The 18,764-nt window shown below is 41.9% G+C and overlaps 2 protein-coding genes and 1 long non-coding RNA gene across 9 annotated transcripts in view; 2 read left to right on the top strand and 1 right to left on the bottom strand.

The window, feature by feature from the left end:
- The window catches only part of CIB2 (calcium and integrin binding family member 2), a 38,416-nt gene extending 35,226 nt beyond the window's left edge, over window positions 1-3,190 (top strand). For 2 of the 4 annotated variants that reach the window (XR_004419124.1, XR_004419123.1), the window contains exons 6-7: window positions 1,912-2,207; window positions 3,139-3,190. Coding sequence is in view for 1 of the 4 variants with exons in the window: in XM_033070316.1 (XP_032926207.1) it covers window positions 1,912-1,933 (22 nt within the window). In the remaining 3 variants the exon portion in view is untranslated. Of the gene's footprint in view, window positions 1-1,911; window positions 2,991-3,138 lie in introns of those variants that run through there. The other 2 variants (XR_006163038.1, XM_033070316.1) reach the window with 2 other exon arrangements.
- Window positions 3,191-3,950: 760 nt separating this feature from the next.
- On the bottom strand, window positions 3,951-17,671 carry LOC117001785. The gene is made up of 3 exons (XR_004419125.1): window positions 17,591-17,671; window positions 6,922-7,152; window positions 3,951-4,019 (listed from the first exon to the last, which is right to left on the bottom strand). It is a non-coding gene; the product is annotated as an uncharacterized LOC117001785 (long non-coding RNA).
- Window positions 12,819-18,764, top strand: part of TBC1D2B (TBC1 domain family member 2B) — a 37,076-nt gene continuing 31,130 nt past the window's right edge. The window contains exons 1-3 of one of the 4 annotated variants that reach the window (XM_042779659.1): window positions 12,819-12,907; window positions 13,263-13,366; window positions 15,476-15,540. Coding sequence is in view for 2 of the 4 variants with exons in the window: in XM_033070314.2 (XP_032926205.1) it covers window positions 17,492-17,824 (333 nt within the window). In the remaining 2 variants the exon portion in view is untranslated. Of the gene's footprint in view, window positions 12,908-13,132; window positions 13,367-15,475; window positions 15,541-17,447; window positions 17,825-18,764 lie in introns of those variants that run through there. The other 3 variants (XM_033070315.2, XM_033070314.2, XM_033070313.1) reach the window with 3 other exon arrangements.

The raw sequence follows: 18,764 nt of genomic DNA, 5'->3' as shown, positions 1-18,764 counted from the left end.
GTAAGTTTAATCTCCCCCAGACCTTTGCCAGCTCTGTGCTGCTGTCAGGCAAATGAGGATGCAGTAAAGTCTGTTGCTTGATTTGCGCTGCTGTCGTTGAGGAATTTTTTCCAGACTAGAAGAAAACACTCATGAACAAGGGAAGATCTATACAGTTGGCTGTTACCCCAGAGCTGGACTAGGCTGTAAATGATCATGACAGTTACTAGTTCAGAAAATTTGATCCCAGTAGTTTTATTTCACTCAAAAATGTTATAATTAAGAGGCTGCTTGTAGTTTAATGGAAGCATTGGCAGATTGAGCTGGCACTAGCTAAGTGTTCTGTTCTACAAGACTGGTTACACTTTCCTCAGGAAATTGTTTTATAAATCATCCTGGAAGTTTCAGCTTATTTGAATGCCTGACGGTGAAGCATGCTGTAACAATATGTGATGGAGTTTGAGATGAATATGGCATTAGTAGTACCTGGGAGCTGCCAGAACCAGACAGGGAAACAGCACATTAAACATTGGAAATGCAGAATTTCTGAAACCCTGCCACCAGCTGATGTTGTGACCCCAATCCCATCAAATGCTGAAGTAAAGGAAGCTCCCTTATAGGGAATGTACATCTCATAAGACTGTCCCAACATGCAGATTAATTAGTTCCTAAGGACTAATATTAGAGGTGGTGACTGATTGGCAAGGGATGCCAAGGGAATAATTTTTGTCAGTTTTTTCTCAGAATATTTTAGCTGCTTCTTAGTAAAAAACTGGATCTTCAAAGGCCAGAATGACACTCTGATAAAAATAGAGCTTTTCCCCTAATAGATAGATTTCCAGTTAGGTGGATTTGGGTGGATTTTTTGAGGGAATCATGCCTTGAATGTTTTCATATACAATGTGATGGATTTTTAGCTTCTAGCTATTACCTGCCTGGGCGTTAAATTTTTAATAGTCTGGATTTATATAGTCTCTAGACATTTATTGAATTGTGAACAAGATATTTATAATTCTTTTACTTATAAAACCTTAGTGCTATTTGCATCCCTATCTGCTTTCTCTGCCACTGCTTAGGCTGCTGTGCCAGGCTGCTGTACAGCACATCTTTTACTGTCACCCAGATTGAATAAACTCCTAGAGACAAAGTTCCTAGGGACCATGGTGAATATTAAATTTTATCTCCTCCAAATACATATCACAAGCTTCCTTTAGTGATTTCTGATTCAAATCTAATAGCTTTAATTAACTTAGAGTATTCTTTTGGTAAAACAAAATCCAAAGTGTGCATCCAGAAAGTCTGCAGCCTCCCAAATGTTCCAAAAAGGTTTTCTTTCAGTGTAAGCAACAAAAATACAGAATTTACATACAAAAATACATAATAATCTAATTTCAGTCAGTCAATAAAGCAACAGTTGATGCTGTCAGGACACTGGCTGGGTTACTGCCTATAGGCAGTGGGGTTTCAGCACACCCTCTTCAAATTGTCTCTCCCTGTCCTGCTGCTCCTTCAGGAGCTCTCCTGAAGCCTGTGGCATTGTAAGCCCTGCTGCTTGCCTTGTATTAGAGTGCAAATTAGAAGAACAACCAGGACCTCTTAGGCCCACCAAGAGAAACAACTTTACCTGCCTGATTTGTCTTGGTTAGGATCCAAATGCTATGCCAAAGCAAAAGTACCACTGGGAAACACTTAGCTATGTTCTACATCCCATAAATTGGGCAATTTACACTTGATTTAATCCAGTATTGAGCTTGACCCTTGAGCTAACATTTTCAGAATTTTCTCCCATGAGATTTAAATTTTCTCAAAGTGTGAAAAAAGCAAGTAAGTCGATTTTTTTCACACAACACCTTCCTTTTTGTACTTTAAGGAAATGTTTTTGCATACTGACATTTGTTTGTATGCCTTAATCTTTTTTTCTTTCTTTTGCAGTACTTTCCACATAAGAATCTGAAGATGTTTCTGCCAGTCCAGCCTTTCTGAATCTCAGGCACTTCAGGGGCTTTTGTCCTCTAATGAGGGCTTCTTAGAACTCAGCAGAAAGTACTAAAATAATTCTGGTCCACAAAGAGACAGAAGCATCATGTGATCTACAGGATATTTGGAACAGACACATTTTTATCTTCACTGCTGGCCAAGCACTCTGTCAAAAATGGTTGGTTGTTGGATTGTGGTTTTTCTTTTCTTTCTCCCCGTTTTTAACTGTCAGAATCGGAATATTATTAAAGGTATTTCCACAGAGTTTTTATATTTATGAATATTTAATACTGCTCTTAAAAGTGCAAAAAAAATTGAGAAAGATTAGCTTTGGTCTGTTTTCCAAGAGTACTTGAAAGAAAGCATGGGCCTTAAATAATGAGATGCCTCTATCACTGTGTTGTACAGCTGGGATCGTGCATGGAAAATATCTGAGGTAAAAGAACTGCAGTCAAGATCAAGCTCCCAGTGTTGAAGACAACCACAGCCCAGGTTTCCCATCAGCCACTGAAATGGCAACTGCTGGGTTTGGTGCTTACCTTCAACCAATATTTTATAAAACTTGAAATATTTGCCTTTTGTATATGATAAGTGCATACGTGATTAATTTCTTCCCAAGATAAATGTTAAAACGGTGTCCTTGTTCTCCAAGGGACTCCTGCGTTTTATTAATTCTGTGTCCTGATAATGTTGAATGGAGAAACTTGGTTGTCTGTAACCCATGAAGAAGTTGAAGAAGCACAGAACTACTGTTAAGGACATGAAAAGATATTTTCTTTCTAAACAAGCTATGCAATCTCTCCCATAAAATGCATGAATGCAGTTCTGTGTTTCTCTTTGCCCTCCAGCTGGAAATCAGCTAGATCTTTTTGTTGGTTTTTTTTTTTTTTTTTTACTTCCAGTATTGTTTAGGTACTGGGGACTGAAGACAATCATATGTGTATTAATTACTGTTCTAACAGTCACTAGAAGGGCTCTGTCACTTACATGGCTTCTGTATCAAAGTCACCACAATTAAAACTTTTGAAGCATTCTATTGTACTTTGAGAATTTTTAGACTATGTAGTAATTTCCTTTGTGATCACGATACCAATTACTATAAAGTTTAGTCTTTCAAAGGATGAAATGTGTGACATAGAACACTGCTAAAGTAAGAACCTAACCTGTTTATTATTTCTGTAGGGCTGCTGATGCTTATCTACCTCGGAAACTCTGCTGTGGGGGGAGCTTGCAGGGTACCTTGCTGTTCAGATTTACACACTTTGGATAAAGAAGAAATATTTTTCAAGCAGTATGTGTGTACATTAAAAACTTCAATGGAAATTTTGGATATTCAAGGTACACAGGACAGATGTGTTAAGATCACACAGGGAAAATGACACTTGTATGTTAGAAATAACATTTATTTGTAATATGTATCTTAGAGCTATCACTGTTCAGTGATGTTTATAGCATTTTAATGCTTCCTCCTACTGATTTCTGTTTAGATAAAGGAATTCAAACCTGAATTCCCTTACCCAAGTTAAAATTTACAGAAATCAATCCTCACATTCAGTTCTGATTGAGTAAAAAGAGATTCAAGCCTGTTTTTCATTTTGAGCAGATTAAGTTAGATGTATCAGCTGATTCAAACTATTTGCAAGACAATGGCATTAAGAGAGATTATGTTAAAATTATTTTCTATTAATTGAAGTATCAGCATAATTTTAAAAAATTTATTCAAGAGAGGCATTTAATCTTGGAAGCCTTGTGAGGTGTGTAGGAAGGAGGATATGATTAGGGTGTATTGTAAAATACCAGGTTGCAAGATTTGGGATCAGATTACGCAGACAAAAAGGAACCTAGTGCTGATGACATAGATCAGTTCCTTTTGGCATTAAAATTCTTCTGTGTATTAAGGTTGTTATTAGCTAAAATTCCTGTTGTCTTGACATTGTGTCGTTCCTGGGTTCTATCACAGTCCCCTCTCAAAGGATGAGTGCTCAGTGTGTTGTTTCCTTGGGTCACAAAGCCCTTAGGAGACACTGCAGCCAGATGTCTGACCTTGGACTTGTCCACCTGAGCTGAGAAACAAAGAGAAAAAGAGATTAGGAGCACATTGTGGAGAAATATTCCTGTCTTGCAAAATACTGCAGATGCAAATGTGTGCAGCTGTCCTAACTGCCTTTATTTCTGTGACTTCCATTTGTGTCCTATAACAAAAACGGGAGCGGCGCTGTAGTCCCTGGCGTGTGAGAGAGATCCTACACTCAGCACTGATCCAGCCCTTGAGCATTGCTTGGTGGTGGGTGAGTATTCCCCATGGCATGGGTTTCTGGGGAGCTTTGTGCTATGCTTGCACCGTTGTCTGGAGCTGGATGTCTTGGGACTGGCACTTTTCTCACAGCAAGACTGCTGAGTGAGTAGTTCAGTGTGATGCAAATTTAACCTGTCACAGGGTACCAAACCTGCTGACCCTTGTCACTTGTATTACTGGCACAATCTAATACATCCTCTAGCAAGTGTTTCTTTAACCAGAACTACGAGGTCATGTGGAAAGAAACTGAAATTCTAAAAAAGGTTTAGGTTTAAACCAGTTTTGTATTTTGCCCAAAAGCAAGAGGACATACATTTTGAATTGCAGAAAAAATGTTAAATATAGACAGACGTTACTATATCCCTTCACAAATGAACAAAGGAAAATGAAAACCATTACCTAAAGCCTCTATCAAAACAGCTGTGTGTGTGATCTCTAATTTATATACAGTTAAAGCATCTTGGGGGGAAAAAAAGAGTTGTGAAAGCAAATAAAACAGTATCAAAAAGTAAGAAATAACTTGGTTATATTTAATTAATCATTGTTTTAAGGAAATACTGTAAGTCAAGATTTGCAATGGCCTGCAGGCCAAAATCTGATTTCCATTACTTCCACATTAATCTCCAGTAACTGCTGACTTCAGTGGAATTAACTCATGTCTGTAATTGGATCTGTGTTGGAGAAAGTACTTGAGGTTTTGCTGCAGTTCTTTGTGCCCTCTCATGCCCTTTTAATGTAATGTGAAAATGCTGAATGCTCTTTTTTAACACGCTCCTCTTTGTCAACAGGCTCACTGTTGGAATCTCTTGCAATTTCTTGCAGTCACAGAGGAACTCTCCTTTCCTTTCCTCCCCAGGGCTAATTTTTATCTCCTTGTGCACGTTAGAGGTACTTTTGATGAAACCTCACAAGGTGGCACCACACCACCATAACAAGCCATAACTTCATTTAACAGTTCAAATGTCCCTGAAACACAGGATACTCTACAGAATCTATGATGCCATAAACAAAAATATGAAACTGTGGTTATTTACTGATTTTAAAACTGTACCAACTGTACAGAAACAGTTTTATGTTTCTCGACAGTATAGCAATAAAAATATATATTATTAAAGTCCCTGAAAATTTAAATGTATGTTAAAAAAGGGATTTTCATGCTGAAATTGTAGAAACTCATATTCTAGATGCTTGAATAGGTTAAGACTATATTCTAAAAAAAATAGAATACAAAGTAGAGTAGAGTTTTTGTTGTGGATGGGAAATACTATGCTTGTTAGCTCAGAATCCCTAATAAATCAATTTGGGCTGAAATAACAGCAGGACTAAGAACAGTTTGTGATGTTATTGCCCAATACACCTCATCTGGGACAGACAATGGAGTGAAATTTGATGAGGAAGACATTAAAGATAATAAAATTATAATTGTTCATGTCCTTAGGAAGATGTGTATCTGAGACAGAAGTACAGGACACGTGAACATCTGTTCCCCTCTTTTGTCTGTATCATTTTGCAGTTTTAGGTGTCTTGCAGAGATGTTAGCGATGCTGAGTGACTATCACGTTCTCTTTGGTGGGGAAAAAGAGGAGGCTGTTCTTGGTAGAATTCAAAGAGCATCAGCATTTCAGATAGCTGTGCCTTTATTTAACTGTAAGGTCTGCCATTCTTGTCTGCAAGGCATTTTCCAGTCAGACATTCCCCAGTGCCCTTTCCCTTTGAGTGCTTCCCACTGGCAGGAGCAGTGAGAGCCCGGGAGGCAGCCCTGGCTGCTCTGCAACTGCAGTGCAGGTGAGTCCTTCCCTCTGTTCCTTCCCACTCAGGGGCAGCTCAGAGCCCGATGTGCCCATGCACAAAGCCCTGAGTGCCCGTTGCTATTTCCTCTCTGCAGGTACAGCTCCGTGGCTGTGTGCTCAGAGCCCTGCAGCAAAGACACTGTCTATTCCCTGCTCTCCGTCTCCTGCTCTCCATCTCCTGCTCTCCAGCCCCTGCTCTCCACCTCCTGCTCTCCACCTCCTGCTCTCCATCTCCTGCTCTCCAGCCCCTGCTCTCCATGTCCTTCTTTCTATCTCTTGCTCTTCAGCTCCTGCTCTCCAGCTCCTCACAGGCAGCTTGGGGCCAGATGTGCCTGCAAATGGAGGGCGGAGTGGTTTAACTCTGCTCGAGAGGGTTTGGGCACCAGGCCAACCTCTTCCTTGTCTAACTGTAACTTTTCTCCTCTGAAATCAGGGGATATGGCAGCCTGCCAGAAGCAAGGCGGCTCCTGGCTGTGGGCTTAATCACAGCTTAGGCAATTCAATAGGGAGCAAACTTGCCCTGTGCCCTGCACACTGACAAGCTCTGGGAATTGGTACGTGTTGTTTGAAGGGGTGGTAATTGAACACTTTGGTTGCTCATGTAGAGCTCTGAGCAAGTAGGTTCAAGGTGGCTCTGTTTAGGTGATGGAAATGGTTTGCAGTTTAGTCTGGGAAGGTATTCATGTGTCCAGAAGCCAGATCCAGCTTTTTCATAGGCCTCTCATCCCCTTGGTCATGGGTGCTATGGTGATGGGCTGTTCCTCACATCACCCTGGAGGCAGCACTTAAGAGGTAGTGAATTCATGCTGATCATTAGTAACCTTTTATTAGCATATTCAGGGTTACTTCAGTGGCACTTAGGAATAAATTGATACTCACCAGATTTCCCCCCATCCCAGCTGCAAGGAAATGATCTCCTACTGAGACATCTGTTTAAGGAATCAGAGAATCACAGAAGATGCTGAGCTGACCCCTCAGGATCACTGAGTCCAGCTCCTGGCCCTGCACAGGACACCCCAAGAGTCACTCCAGGTGCCTGAGAGTGTGCTCCAAACTCTTCAGCTTTGTCTGGTTTGGTGCTGTGACCACTGTCTTGTGGACTAGTAGGTCCTGAGAGGAAAAAGAATATTGGTATTTTATCCAAAATGGTATTTTGAGTCTTCTGAAATTGATTATGCTTTTTTTTCTTTATACAGATATAAAGTTCTGCATACAAAAAGCTGTAGCTTCAGAGAGAATTCCCTCTAGAAGAAGTTTGAAACTGAAAGACTGTTACTGTTCTTCCATAACAAATAGATTAATTGATGTATATTCAAAGAAATAAATTAAATTCCAGGAAATTCAGTGAGGCCTTTCATATATTTAAAATGTTTCATCTCTTTTATGTCCATTTTAATGACTATTGTTCTTCTAATGTTAGAACCAAAAATGATAAGGAAATATAGAAAAATTTCCTATTGTAATTTCGCATCCTTATAATGACAGTAGCATTAGAATTTGCATTCAGAAATCCCTCTTACTACACATCTTTAAAATTTGGTTTTCTGCAGAATTTGTTTGCAAATATTTCTAGTGGAATGACTTAGTCCCATGAGTAATTCTCAATATTTTTTTCCACTTCCCGTTCTCTCCTCTAACTGAAAAAGTAGAGGGAATAATTGATGTGCAGAGATATTCATGTGTTTGGAGGTATTTTCATTGCAAGAAGCTCACCAAGTTCAGCAGTGGGTTATTAATGCCATAGGCTCAGCCTGGCTGGCTTAGAGGGGGTTTATTTCTCACTGTGATCATTCTGCAGCAGGCAGATATCCCTGGGGGCCACATCTCTCACAGGACTCCTACTCACTTCAGTAGGCAGGCTTCAGATCAGATCCTTAAATAATATTTTGCTTTATTAAAGCATGGAATGCGTAAACAGAAAATCAAAACCTGCAGATAATAAATTATTCTGTTTCTGAAGAAATGCTAATATGCAGGCAGAGATGGATAACAGATTTACTGCAAGTAATTCAATGTCTCATTCTTTATTAGGCACTATGTAAAATGGAAGGAGACATGAAAACTTTGTATGACAGATAAGTGAAGAGGAATTGTAATTATCTCTAGTATGTCCCTTTGATTTTGAAGAGCTTGTTAAAACATCAATAGCTAATCTGAGAGTACTGAAAAATAAAAAAAAATTCCTTAGCAATTTCATCTGTATCTGACACCTTTTGTTTGAAAGTCTATGCTTTACTGCACTAAACAAAGAACATTGGAGTTCTCATAAAGAACACAGGCATCAGAGTTCTCACTCTATTTTTATTTCCTGTAAGACTGTACAGAAGTCAGCTAACATTCCCTCTCGTTTGATTGCATGAAATGAGGACATTGTGTTCACAGAGAGGCTGCAGACTTCCACTAATGCCACTGCCCTTGACATTATGAGTAAGCATTTGACAGAACAAGTTCTGGTAAAGCCAAAGGAAATACAGGATTTTACACAGTATTTTCATATTTTGACCAAACTCCTTCTGGGAAGAAACCTGAGATTTGTTCTATCCTTTTGAAAATATCTGTGTGTGTTTTGAAGACTCACTCTTAGTCGTATCTTCAGCAGAGATGGGGTAGAACACCCAGTGCTCCTGCAGTTCCTCTGCTGTACTCTGGGGAAGAACAATGCAGGGAAAATTGAGCCTGTTGTCTGAGAAGAGCCTAGCAAAAACCTTGACTTAGTAGAATGAGGCTGAGGGGTTATGGATGCTGATGAAACACAGGAAGCTTGATTCAGTGACCTGAACTGGGAATCCTACAAAACCTTCTACCTTTCCTTATCCTATTTAAGATATAAAGCAGGTGGAATTATTTAATTGATGTCTGATCCAATAATCTACAAATGTGATTCTTCATGGCCTTTAATTCTTTTTATATTTCACTAAAAAGGGGGAAAATGAAGGGTATCCCAAAGGAAAGAGAGTCAAGGGCATTTCCTTGGACATCTAATGATTTATTCTGCCCCCAAGTAGGATCTTCAATCACCTCTACAACTGCTGAGCCAGCCAATTTCTAAACTTTTTTATCTTAGAAGGCCATTATAGAGGCAAGAGGAAAAGACAATCCCAGCAATAATTCTAAATCAAGATTCATAGGTGATGTCATTTTTGTGAATGGGAATTCCTTTCTATTTCAGATCATCCTTCTTTTATGTTTCTACTAACAGTGACACTGGAGAAGTGTTGCTGGCTGCCTGTATTATCTTTTTTTTTTCTTTTTTGAACTCATGAAACAATTGATATCCTTTCTTTAATGATTTTTGTTAACTCACAATAGAAGTTTGGAGGGTTGTTGTCAGCTGTGATTTATAATTGTCTTTGGTGCATAGCAGGGATTTATGATTTGTCTGGTTTGCATCTTTTATCTATGAGCATAATGAGCTGCTAAAAAGAATTTGTTTAAACCAAAAATAATTGTATTCAAATGCTAGGACCAGTGAGAATGGAATTTTGGACTGATGCTTCTTCAAATGCACATGATCAGTGAAAACAAATAAAGAGAATGGAAATAGCTACATGTGCTTCTGGAATACTCCCACTACTTTGGGATCTGGAGGATAGAAATTTATCTTCATTCTATTTCTGCCTTCAATCAGTTGAAATGCAAAAGTGCAGAGCACTAGTGACAAAGGTCACAAGAAGATACAAGATATTTTGGTCCAAATTTCAGATAGATCATGGAAGATGAGCCCAAATTGCTGTGTCACCAACTATTTTTTTTCTATGAGTGTGTGGTTGCAGAAGCGTTTTTTCTGAAGAGTTGTATTTTGTCTGTCACTGAACTGGGAACAAGTTTATAGTTTGCATCCAGTGTCTGCCAAAAAGCCCAGGAGAGTGTCTAGACAATATGAGAAAGGGTCTTTTCTTGCTTAAAAATTTATTCCACTTTAAATATGTTCCTTTATATGCTTTAAGATTAGTATTATTAAATGTGATTAAGTGTAATTAAGCTTGTCCCAAAAAATTGTCTTTTTGGGGGTTATTTCTGTTCTTCTTTTACTTAAGCTTGTTTATTCAGTTGTAGCTGCAAATGTCTAACAGTACCTTGAGGACGTCTGAACAGAGAAATAACAACTATCAGACCATACCTTGGTGTAAAATGCTACCAGAAAGCCTTGGTGCTGAAGGTATTCTCAGTCCCAGCAGTGTAGCCACTGCAGCACAAGCCTGTACTTGGGTACAAAATTACCCTGCCAAAACATTGGCCTGAGCTGCTTCTGCTTCAGTCAGGCTGTACTGTTCAGTGGATCCCTTAGTTTTAGTCTTAACAGATGTTTCTTGTCTCTTGATCCACGTGGTGCTGGAGCTCTGCACAAGAACTGCCTAAGTCCTGCCTTCTTTCATCAGGTAAATTTGTTACTCCTTCAGGAACTGTGTCTCACTGGGGCTGACACTCAGTGCATTGACAGTAAATGAGCCATTTTAGCTGTCCCCATTACTCCTAACTTGCAGTTCTTCCATCAGCCTTCTCCCAACACCCTCCTGCCAGCCCTCTCTCCTGTCTGCTTCCTTTGCAGAACACAATTCTTGAGATGCTCCTTTTCTCACCAAAGGCCCTGCCTCTGTGTATAGATGTTGCATGCAGGAAATAACCGGGTTATGTCAGTGCACAGCTGTCTTGTGACTGGGGAACTGTTCTGGTAAATGCTGGAAGTTAACTCGGTGAAGCCCTCAGAAGATTCCAAACAAAAGTGATTGCTCGAGCTGTTAATTGCTTTGAATAGGGTATCTCTTCCCTCACCTTTGTGAAGGCTTCCTCAGGATCCCAAAAGGCAATAGAATGCAGTGGTGCTGGTGTAAACTGGCACATGGACAGTGTTTTCTGACAAGTACAACTGCAAATGTGGCATATATAATTCTGGTAACGTTGGATACAGGAGAGAAGTTGTCTAGACATGAGGGGATCATTTTCTCTTCAACTTTTCTTGGGTAACACTACTATTCAGTATCTGCCTCAGTTGGACAGGACTTGGGGTTAGTTTGGCTCCAGATTTAAATGTTGTGACTTACTCTTGAATCTGTATTTTCTCAGTTGTCCATATGCTTCCTGCCTTTCTACAAAGCCAAAACCAGGAGTTCCAAAACAGAAAACCACAGGAAGAGCTGCTCTGGTAATGTTTGTCTTAAGCGGAAACAAATAGCAATAGAGATTTCCTGAAAAATAATTTTTATGTGACAAATGTAGCCTGGATTCTAGACCAAATAGTCTGGCTAAATCTCTCTATTTTTAGTTCAGATTATATCTGTAATAGGTTTTTCTTTTAAAAAAAATACATGTCTTTCAGTTAACCATATGTTGGTTTTCTTGGTCCCATTCATCTTTGACAAATGCAGTTACCCTTTACTAGAATACTTGATTCATTTCTTGAAAAGCAATGAATAGATTTTTTATACAGTTAATAATTCAAAAATTAAAAGGATTTGAAGAAAGCTTATTTGCAAAGAGCTGGTGTGACTGCCTAATGTAACTTTTAGCTAATTTGTGTAAGTATGTTAAGCAGTTCATGGTCTACAACAAAAGAAAAGTTCCTGCCCAAAGCATTTAGACTGGAATTCATCCTGCTGAAGTTCAAACACTGCAATGATTTGCTCTCCATTGTTATCAATTCCCACTGATGCCAGATGGAAACTGGAGGGAATGGATTTCTCACTCACAGCATACCTCCCATCTGTGGATTATCCTGAACTTGCCACTGCAGCTTTAAGCCTCAGCTAAATATCTAAAAACTGGGCAGAGGAATGAGCTCTCAGTGAGGTGGATATTCAAAGTGAAGATGAAATGGTGAAAAATAAGAGGAGCATGTCTGGGTCAGAATTACAACATTGGGTGCTGGTGGCACTGGAGGCTGTGTGTGCACTGCAGCTGGAAGTACAGAATCAGCCACACATTGTCTGGGCTTGTTCCTACTGCAAATCCTGGGAAAAACAGCTGCAACAAGACAGTGAAGGTTTCTCAATATTCCCATGACTGCAGTTATCTGACATCAGCATTCAGGCTCAGCTATGAGCTGTTCGAGGTTTCTATTCCAGTGTAAATGGAGGGGAGGAAGTGGTCCACAACTACTGCATGTGGAAAGAAGGAAGTTTGGGAGCTACTGAAGAAATGCAGTTCCACGGTTGCAGTAAATTCAACAGAAAGGTGTAAGCAAGGCTACAGTGTACCAAGAAATTACAGTAATTTCACAATTACAAGCTGCACCTGATTATAAGCCGCACTTCTGGGGTGTTGGCAACGTTTCATTCTTTGTCCATATACAAGCCACACCGGATTGTAAGCCGCACTTTCGTTCGCAGCGACGATCCGTGTGTAACTTTCACAAAGTTGCCAGTTAGTAACAGAATCACGGGAACGCGGGGTTTACTGGCTCAGGGCCGTGCGGGCTCGGCCCGGCTTCCCCCACTGCCGCCGGAGAGCGGCCCTGGCCCGGCCCGGCCCCCCCTCCCCTGCTGGGGAGCTGACCTGGCCCAGCCTGGCTCAGCTCCCCCCTCCCCTGCCAGGGAATGGCCCCGGCCCGGCTCAGCTTCCCCCTCCCCTGCCAGGGAATGGCCCCAGCCTGGCTCGGCTCCCCCGCCGCTGCCGGGGAGTGGTCCCAGCATGACTCCCCTGCCGAGAGGCAGCTCTGGCCCTGCTTGGGGCAGGGTGGACTTGGCTTGGCTTGGAGCTGCTGTGTGCTTGCATTTCCAGCTGACAAATTTCTGAACTTTTTTTCATATATTAGCAGCTCCGGAATACAAGCTGCACTTCCGGGTACGGACCAAAACTTTAGTCAAAATGGTGCGGCATATAATCGTGAAATTACTAGACAAGGAAAAGGGCACAGTGTGACTGACAGGTGAGAAAACTGACTGGACCTCTGAAACTTAAGACACTAAAGGGCTGTACAGCTGCTATTTAGCAGTTGTAATCAGATGTAAATCTAGGTGATCACAGAATCTTTCTTTTTACTGGACACTTCTGTAAGTCCCCATTGTATGTATATATTTGGTTCTCCAAAGGAATGAACTATGACATGGAAGTATATCCATTTATGGAATAATATAAAGAAAAAATCTATTTAAGTAGAAGTAAGTTACACTATATGCAGCTGAAATAATTGTGTTTTGTTAATTGTGTCATTGTCTTTGGTTATATCTCTTACCTATTAATAATTTAATCTCTACAACAGAAATTCTGCTTTTCCTCTTCAGCATACCTGCCAAGCCCTGTAGCAGCTCTCCAGCCAGTGGGAATCCACATAGGTGCTGACAGGCCAAAGACTGTGTGCATATGGATTGCTCAGCTCCTTACCACAGTTAAGTAATTCCTGCTTTTCTATTCATAAGGGGTCTGATTTGACTCTTCTACATGACTCCCAGCTTGCCAGAGTATCTTCACAAGTCAGATTACAGATGTCCAGCTAGAAATCAATGCTGCCATTCACTGAATTATATAGTTGTTGCTTCTTCATAGTGAAAAGTTCTTGCTAAAATGCAGCACAGTAACAGCAAAAAAAAGTAAACCCATGCATTAATGCAGCCATATTCTCAACTGGTGTTACATGAGACTGATGTTAAGTAAGATCTTTCCTACTGAATCAGAAACTGCAGCTAAGCTTCCCTGCTTATCCACAGCTTGTATCTTTTTTCCCTTTTGAGAGGGGAACACAAATGGTGACTGAGCAAGAGAAAAGGAGCACCATCTAGTGCTTAAAAAATAATGCTGGAGAATGAAACATTGCTAGCAGTTAAAACAGCCCGTATCATTCCGTGGCTGACTTGTTTGCATGGAAGGAAAGAGTATTCTGGAATATTCAGAGTATATTCTGGAAATGTAATACTGTGATGTTCTTCATGGACCTTGTGGTGACTGAGAGGCAGGGGGATGTAGAATGACATGTTAGAAACAGTCATTTGGAAAAATACTTTGCCTGTTTGTTGGTTAAAGAAAAGCTTAGGAAAGTTTTTCTCATTCTCCACCTCCAAATAATTTAAATAACAGAATGCCAAAACCACTCAGCCTTTGAAATGATATGTGATACAATACGCAAGTACTGTACATAGGCTAGAGCAGGGTGGCAGTACTTACCTTGGCAGTGACAGTCAGAGATAAATAACTTTTTGCAGGATTAAAATGGAGTAAAAATAACATCTAGGCAGGTTTGGGCTGACCCTGTGTGGGAGAGGAGTGGAGAGGAGGAGTTGTACAGTGAGTATTGCTTAGTGCTGTGTGTCACTGTAACATCATCACATGCATGCCAGAACTAATTTACACAATATGAGCTCATGGTTATCAGACAGCTCTGCACTGTGCTTGCACCTCCCCACTTTGGGGGTCTCAGGGGTCGTTGGTGAAGGCTCCAAGGTTGTCTTCACATCTGAACTTTTCAACTTTGTCTTCAGAGCACAGGCACTTACAGTGTTCCTTGGTCTGTCTGCTCTTAACTGGCCTAAAGCCTTTGTGTTGTGGCTAACTGGCTTTACATTTGCCAGTTTCTCAGTAGCACTATACTTATCTGTGTCTAAAGCTATCCACCTGGTGCACTTTTTCTTCTTTTTTTGTCCATTCAGCATTAAGCAACTAGTTACTGTATTCTAGCCATTGCATTGCATAGAAAGTTATTTATATCAGCTTATATAGGTATAAAAGTTATGATTCAGGTTATACAGGTATAAAAAGTATAAGTCAGGTTATATAAATATATATATTGTATATAAATATAGGTTATATTGATATCTTATAACTCAAGGTATATAAGCACCTTGTAACTGTGACCTAAGTTATATAGGCATCATCTGTTTTGTGAAAGAAGCAGTGTATGCCCTCAGCCTCTCTGATTTTGGAGTTGATCTTACTTTAATCAAAAGCACAGTACAGATGTGCTGCTTTATTTATCAATGTTTTCTGCACTTCTGTAAATATGACAGCATGAGCCTGGCACAGACACAAGCTGTATTCCCTCTGCCTTCATATTGGTGATAGACTTACTTTTTCTTGCATATTTACCTTTTTTCAGAATAAATGTGGACTTACTGAGGAACTATGAATGTTCATAATAATTATAAGATACAGCCACTACAATTATAACAAGTTAGACCAGTCTCAACTTCTTGAGAGTAAATACATTTTTGTCTTTTATATGGAGTTATTGGCCTTGTCAGCCAAAAGTGCTGTAACTAGAATATTAGTTACCTTTTAGGAGAGAAAACCACACCAGAATAAAAGGGAATTTCAAGTATTTTCATGTTTGACAAGCTTTGTGGTCCTTTTGGGAGTATAATGACTGTCTCACTGTGTGTAACACTGGCTTGCCTGTTGCATTATGCTTAGGGAATTACGTGCACACCAAAAGCTTCATTGACCCTGGCCTCTGGCCAGGAGGGAAATCTTGTCTTGTGATATGCTATTTTTATTTGTTTTCTAGACATTTGTTAGCAACAGAATGTCATCTATGCATCCTGGACAAGAAAACACGAAAGGAAAAAGCAGGTAAAAGTATTGTTTTCATTTATATTCACCACAACAACTTATGTCTAAGTTGCTGTTATTTGCCGTCCACATCTAGATCTGTTTGTGAAAAAAGGGTGTAGATGAAATAAGGAACTTATTTCCCAACAAGGGGAACTGTATGCTTACATGAATCAGCTATAAAATTAGGGGATTCTCCTGCTACGAGTGTAGTAAGGAAGCTAAACAGAAAATTTAAAAAGAGAAGTACTGACAGCAAAAGTTGTGAGGATTTGGGATCCTGTGATTCTTTGATTTGCTGCAGGACATAATCACTGATAGCCAGCAGGAGTCACGGGTGCTGAGCACACAGAGAACAAGGCCACACTTCATTGCACTGATGAGATAATGTAACAGATCAGGGATAAGTGCTGGGGCACTTCAGCTTGTCTAAATGACTGAGATAAGAAAGTGGAGGCTTCTGAAGAGAATCAGTGTTTCCTGTGTAACTCATGCTCCGGGAAATGGCGCTTGCCTACAGAGAGTGTGATGAGTATTGGTGTTTGGGGAAGAACAGGCTGAGCAGTACACATGGAAGAAATATTATTGACCTGTTATTAAAGCAGGATCAACCCTTCTTACTGTCCACACTTACTAAGAGAATCCTAAAAGAAAAATGTCTAGCCTTAATTTGCAATGTGTAATCTTTTGGTGGATCCCACTTGTGTCATGTCAGTTGACTGGGGAGGTTACTTCCATGCCTCATTTTCTGTAACAAATCACTCACGTTTTCCTGCTAGCAGAACACTGGCTGTCTCCTCACTTGGCACATTTCTGGTCAGGAGGTGACAGCCACAGGAGAGGACTTGAGGAATGCTGCAGTTCCTTGTGCCAACATCCAAGTAGAACCACGGACAACCATACCAAATATTCAGGTGCTTTATATGCTTTACCATACGATTAAAATATTTTCTGGCTGATAAGACAGTTACTTTTTAATGACAAATTCATCAAGGCATTAAGGAATGAGGAGAGTGAGAAGCTCTGGAAAATCTAGGATTTCTGGCTAACTGGAACTTCCAAACTGCCAAAATTCAGTTTATGCTGTTTCATAAACAGCATTATACTAACAGAAACACAACAGCACATAGCAGCTTCAGCAGCTATGTTGACAGCAAACCTTCCTTGCTGTATTGAAGGGTGAGAATGAAAAGCTGTATGTCATTAAACATGGAAAAGTCTCCTCCCATTTTTGGATGAACATGCCACATCAGACTATTTTCTGTATTAGTACCAGAGCATTAGGCATGTTTAAAGGAAACACGTATATACTGTGCTCCAATTTCTCCACGTGGAGAAATAAAGTTGTGTGTACCTCCCTGTGGTAGCCTGGTGTCTTCACAGTCAAGTTTCCTATTTTAGAAGTTCCTTATCATTAACACCAGAAGTTCCCTAGAGCCCATAACGTGCTGGACATTTCACTGAAAGAAAAACAGAGTTTGGTCTATAGTCATTCACAAGTCTAATCCCTGTAAAATACAGTGCTTTTTACGCCTGCATTTCCCATATATTTTCCCCACTCCCTCGGCCGCTGCTGCGATTCCGGGCAGGGATGGCGTTGGGAATGGAATGGGAGACTACAAGAGAAGGGTTTTAACCTGCTCATAGGCAAGGCATGATTTGGAGAACGGTATTTGATTCGGTCAGAAAAGTGCTGCAGCCTGGCAGCGCCTTGCCCTCAGCACGGCCCGATTGGGGCCGGGGCCGCGCTCCGGGGCCGCGCTCCGGGGCCGCGCTCCGGGGCCGCGCTCCGGGGCCGCGCTCCGGGGCCGCGCTCCGGGGCCGCGCTCCGGGGCCGCGCTCCGGGGCCGGCGCTGGCGCTGCCCGGGCCCGGGCGGGGCGGGGCGGGCCCGCACTACAAGTCCCGAGAGGCGGCGGGCGCGGGCCGAGTTGTCCCCGCTCCTTGCGCGGCCCCAGGGCTGCGGGCTCGGCGATGCCGGTGCCGGGCTCGGAGGGGGAGGAGGGTCCGACCGGGGAGCAGCCCGGTCCCGGCGCCAGCCCCGGTCCCGGTCCCCCCAAACTCTGCGGGTACCTGCAGAAGCTGTCGGGCAAGGGGCCTCTGCGCGGCTTCCGCAGCCGCTGGTTCGTGTTCGACCCCCGCCGCTGCTACCTCTACTACTTCAAGGGGCCGCAGGAGCCGCTGCCCCTCGGGCACCTGGACATCGCCTCCGCCTGCTTCAGCTACCACCAGCCCGAGGCCGGAGCGGGGGACGAGCCCGTCGCCTTCGAGGTGCACGGCCCCGGCGGCGCCGTCACCGTGCTCAAGGTAGGCCCGGGCGGGCGGCACCCGAGCCCAGCCCCGTCCCCTCCTCATTCCTGTCCCCGCTCCCGGCCGGGCCCCGGCCCCATCCCTGTCCCCGGTACCGCCCCGGGCTCTTCCGCCCCGTGCGGGCTGTGTAGGAAGGAAGGAAAGAAAGAAGGAAGGTTTTGCTGTTTGGCAAACAGCGGAGATCGGCATTACCGGGCTGGCCCCGGCTCTCTGGTGGTCGCTTCTTTCTCCTTCACGATTTCGTGTTTACAGTGCTCCTCTGAGAGGAGGAACTGCTTCTGCCGAGCACGGGCTGAGCGGGTTCTGTGGAATCGTCTGGACAGAAAAAAGCTTTCCGAAGAAATCTGCTGGGTTGGGGTTTTGGAAGTTTGGAGGGAGTGGTCGGGTTTCAGTTTTGGGGTGTTTATTTTGAAAAGATGATGCGTGGCAGGAGTCTGCGTCTAGGCTGCCTTGGGAGGAAGGAAGAGGAGGGAGAATTGTTTCCTCATAGTAGCAGAGGCTGCTTATCGCATTGTCTGTTCAAGGACTCCGATTTTCGTAGGGGGAGATGTAACTGTTTGGATTATTTAACATATCTTTCCTCTACTGTCATGCCTAGGGGGAAAAAAAGCAAACAGGGAAACCATTTGGACTCAGTAAAGAAGAAATAAATTATTCTGAATATCTATTATTTTTGAATTCTGTTAAAGCAAATTTGTGTCCAAGGAGTGTTCTTCTGCATAGAATGTAACTTTTCACATGAGCTGTGTGCTTTCTGAGCAGCGTTCTTAGTTTTAGAACATAATCCTTTAAGTGTTAAACAGCGCAACTTCCTATTGAATACTGGAAAATACCTCTTACACACTTACCTGACAGTGGAGATTTGAGCAGTCATAATACCTGCTGGGGCTGTGGAGCATGATTGTTTCAAGCTCTTCAGCATTTTGATGAAATATAG

Source organism: Catharus ustulatus, chromosome 12 (assembly GCF_009819885.2).
Source record: "Catharus ustulatus isolate bCatUst1 chromosome 12, bCatUst1.pri.v2, whole genome shotgun sequence".
NCBI lineage: Eukaryota > Metazoa > Chordata > Aves > Passeriformes > Turdidae > Catharus > Catharus ustulatus.
The sequence above is the reverse complement of the archived record's forward strand: the minus strand, read 5'-3'. Positions and strand labels throughout refer to the sequence as shown.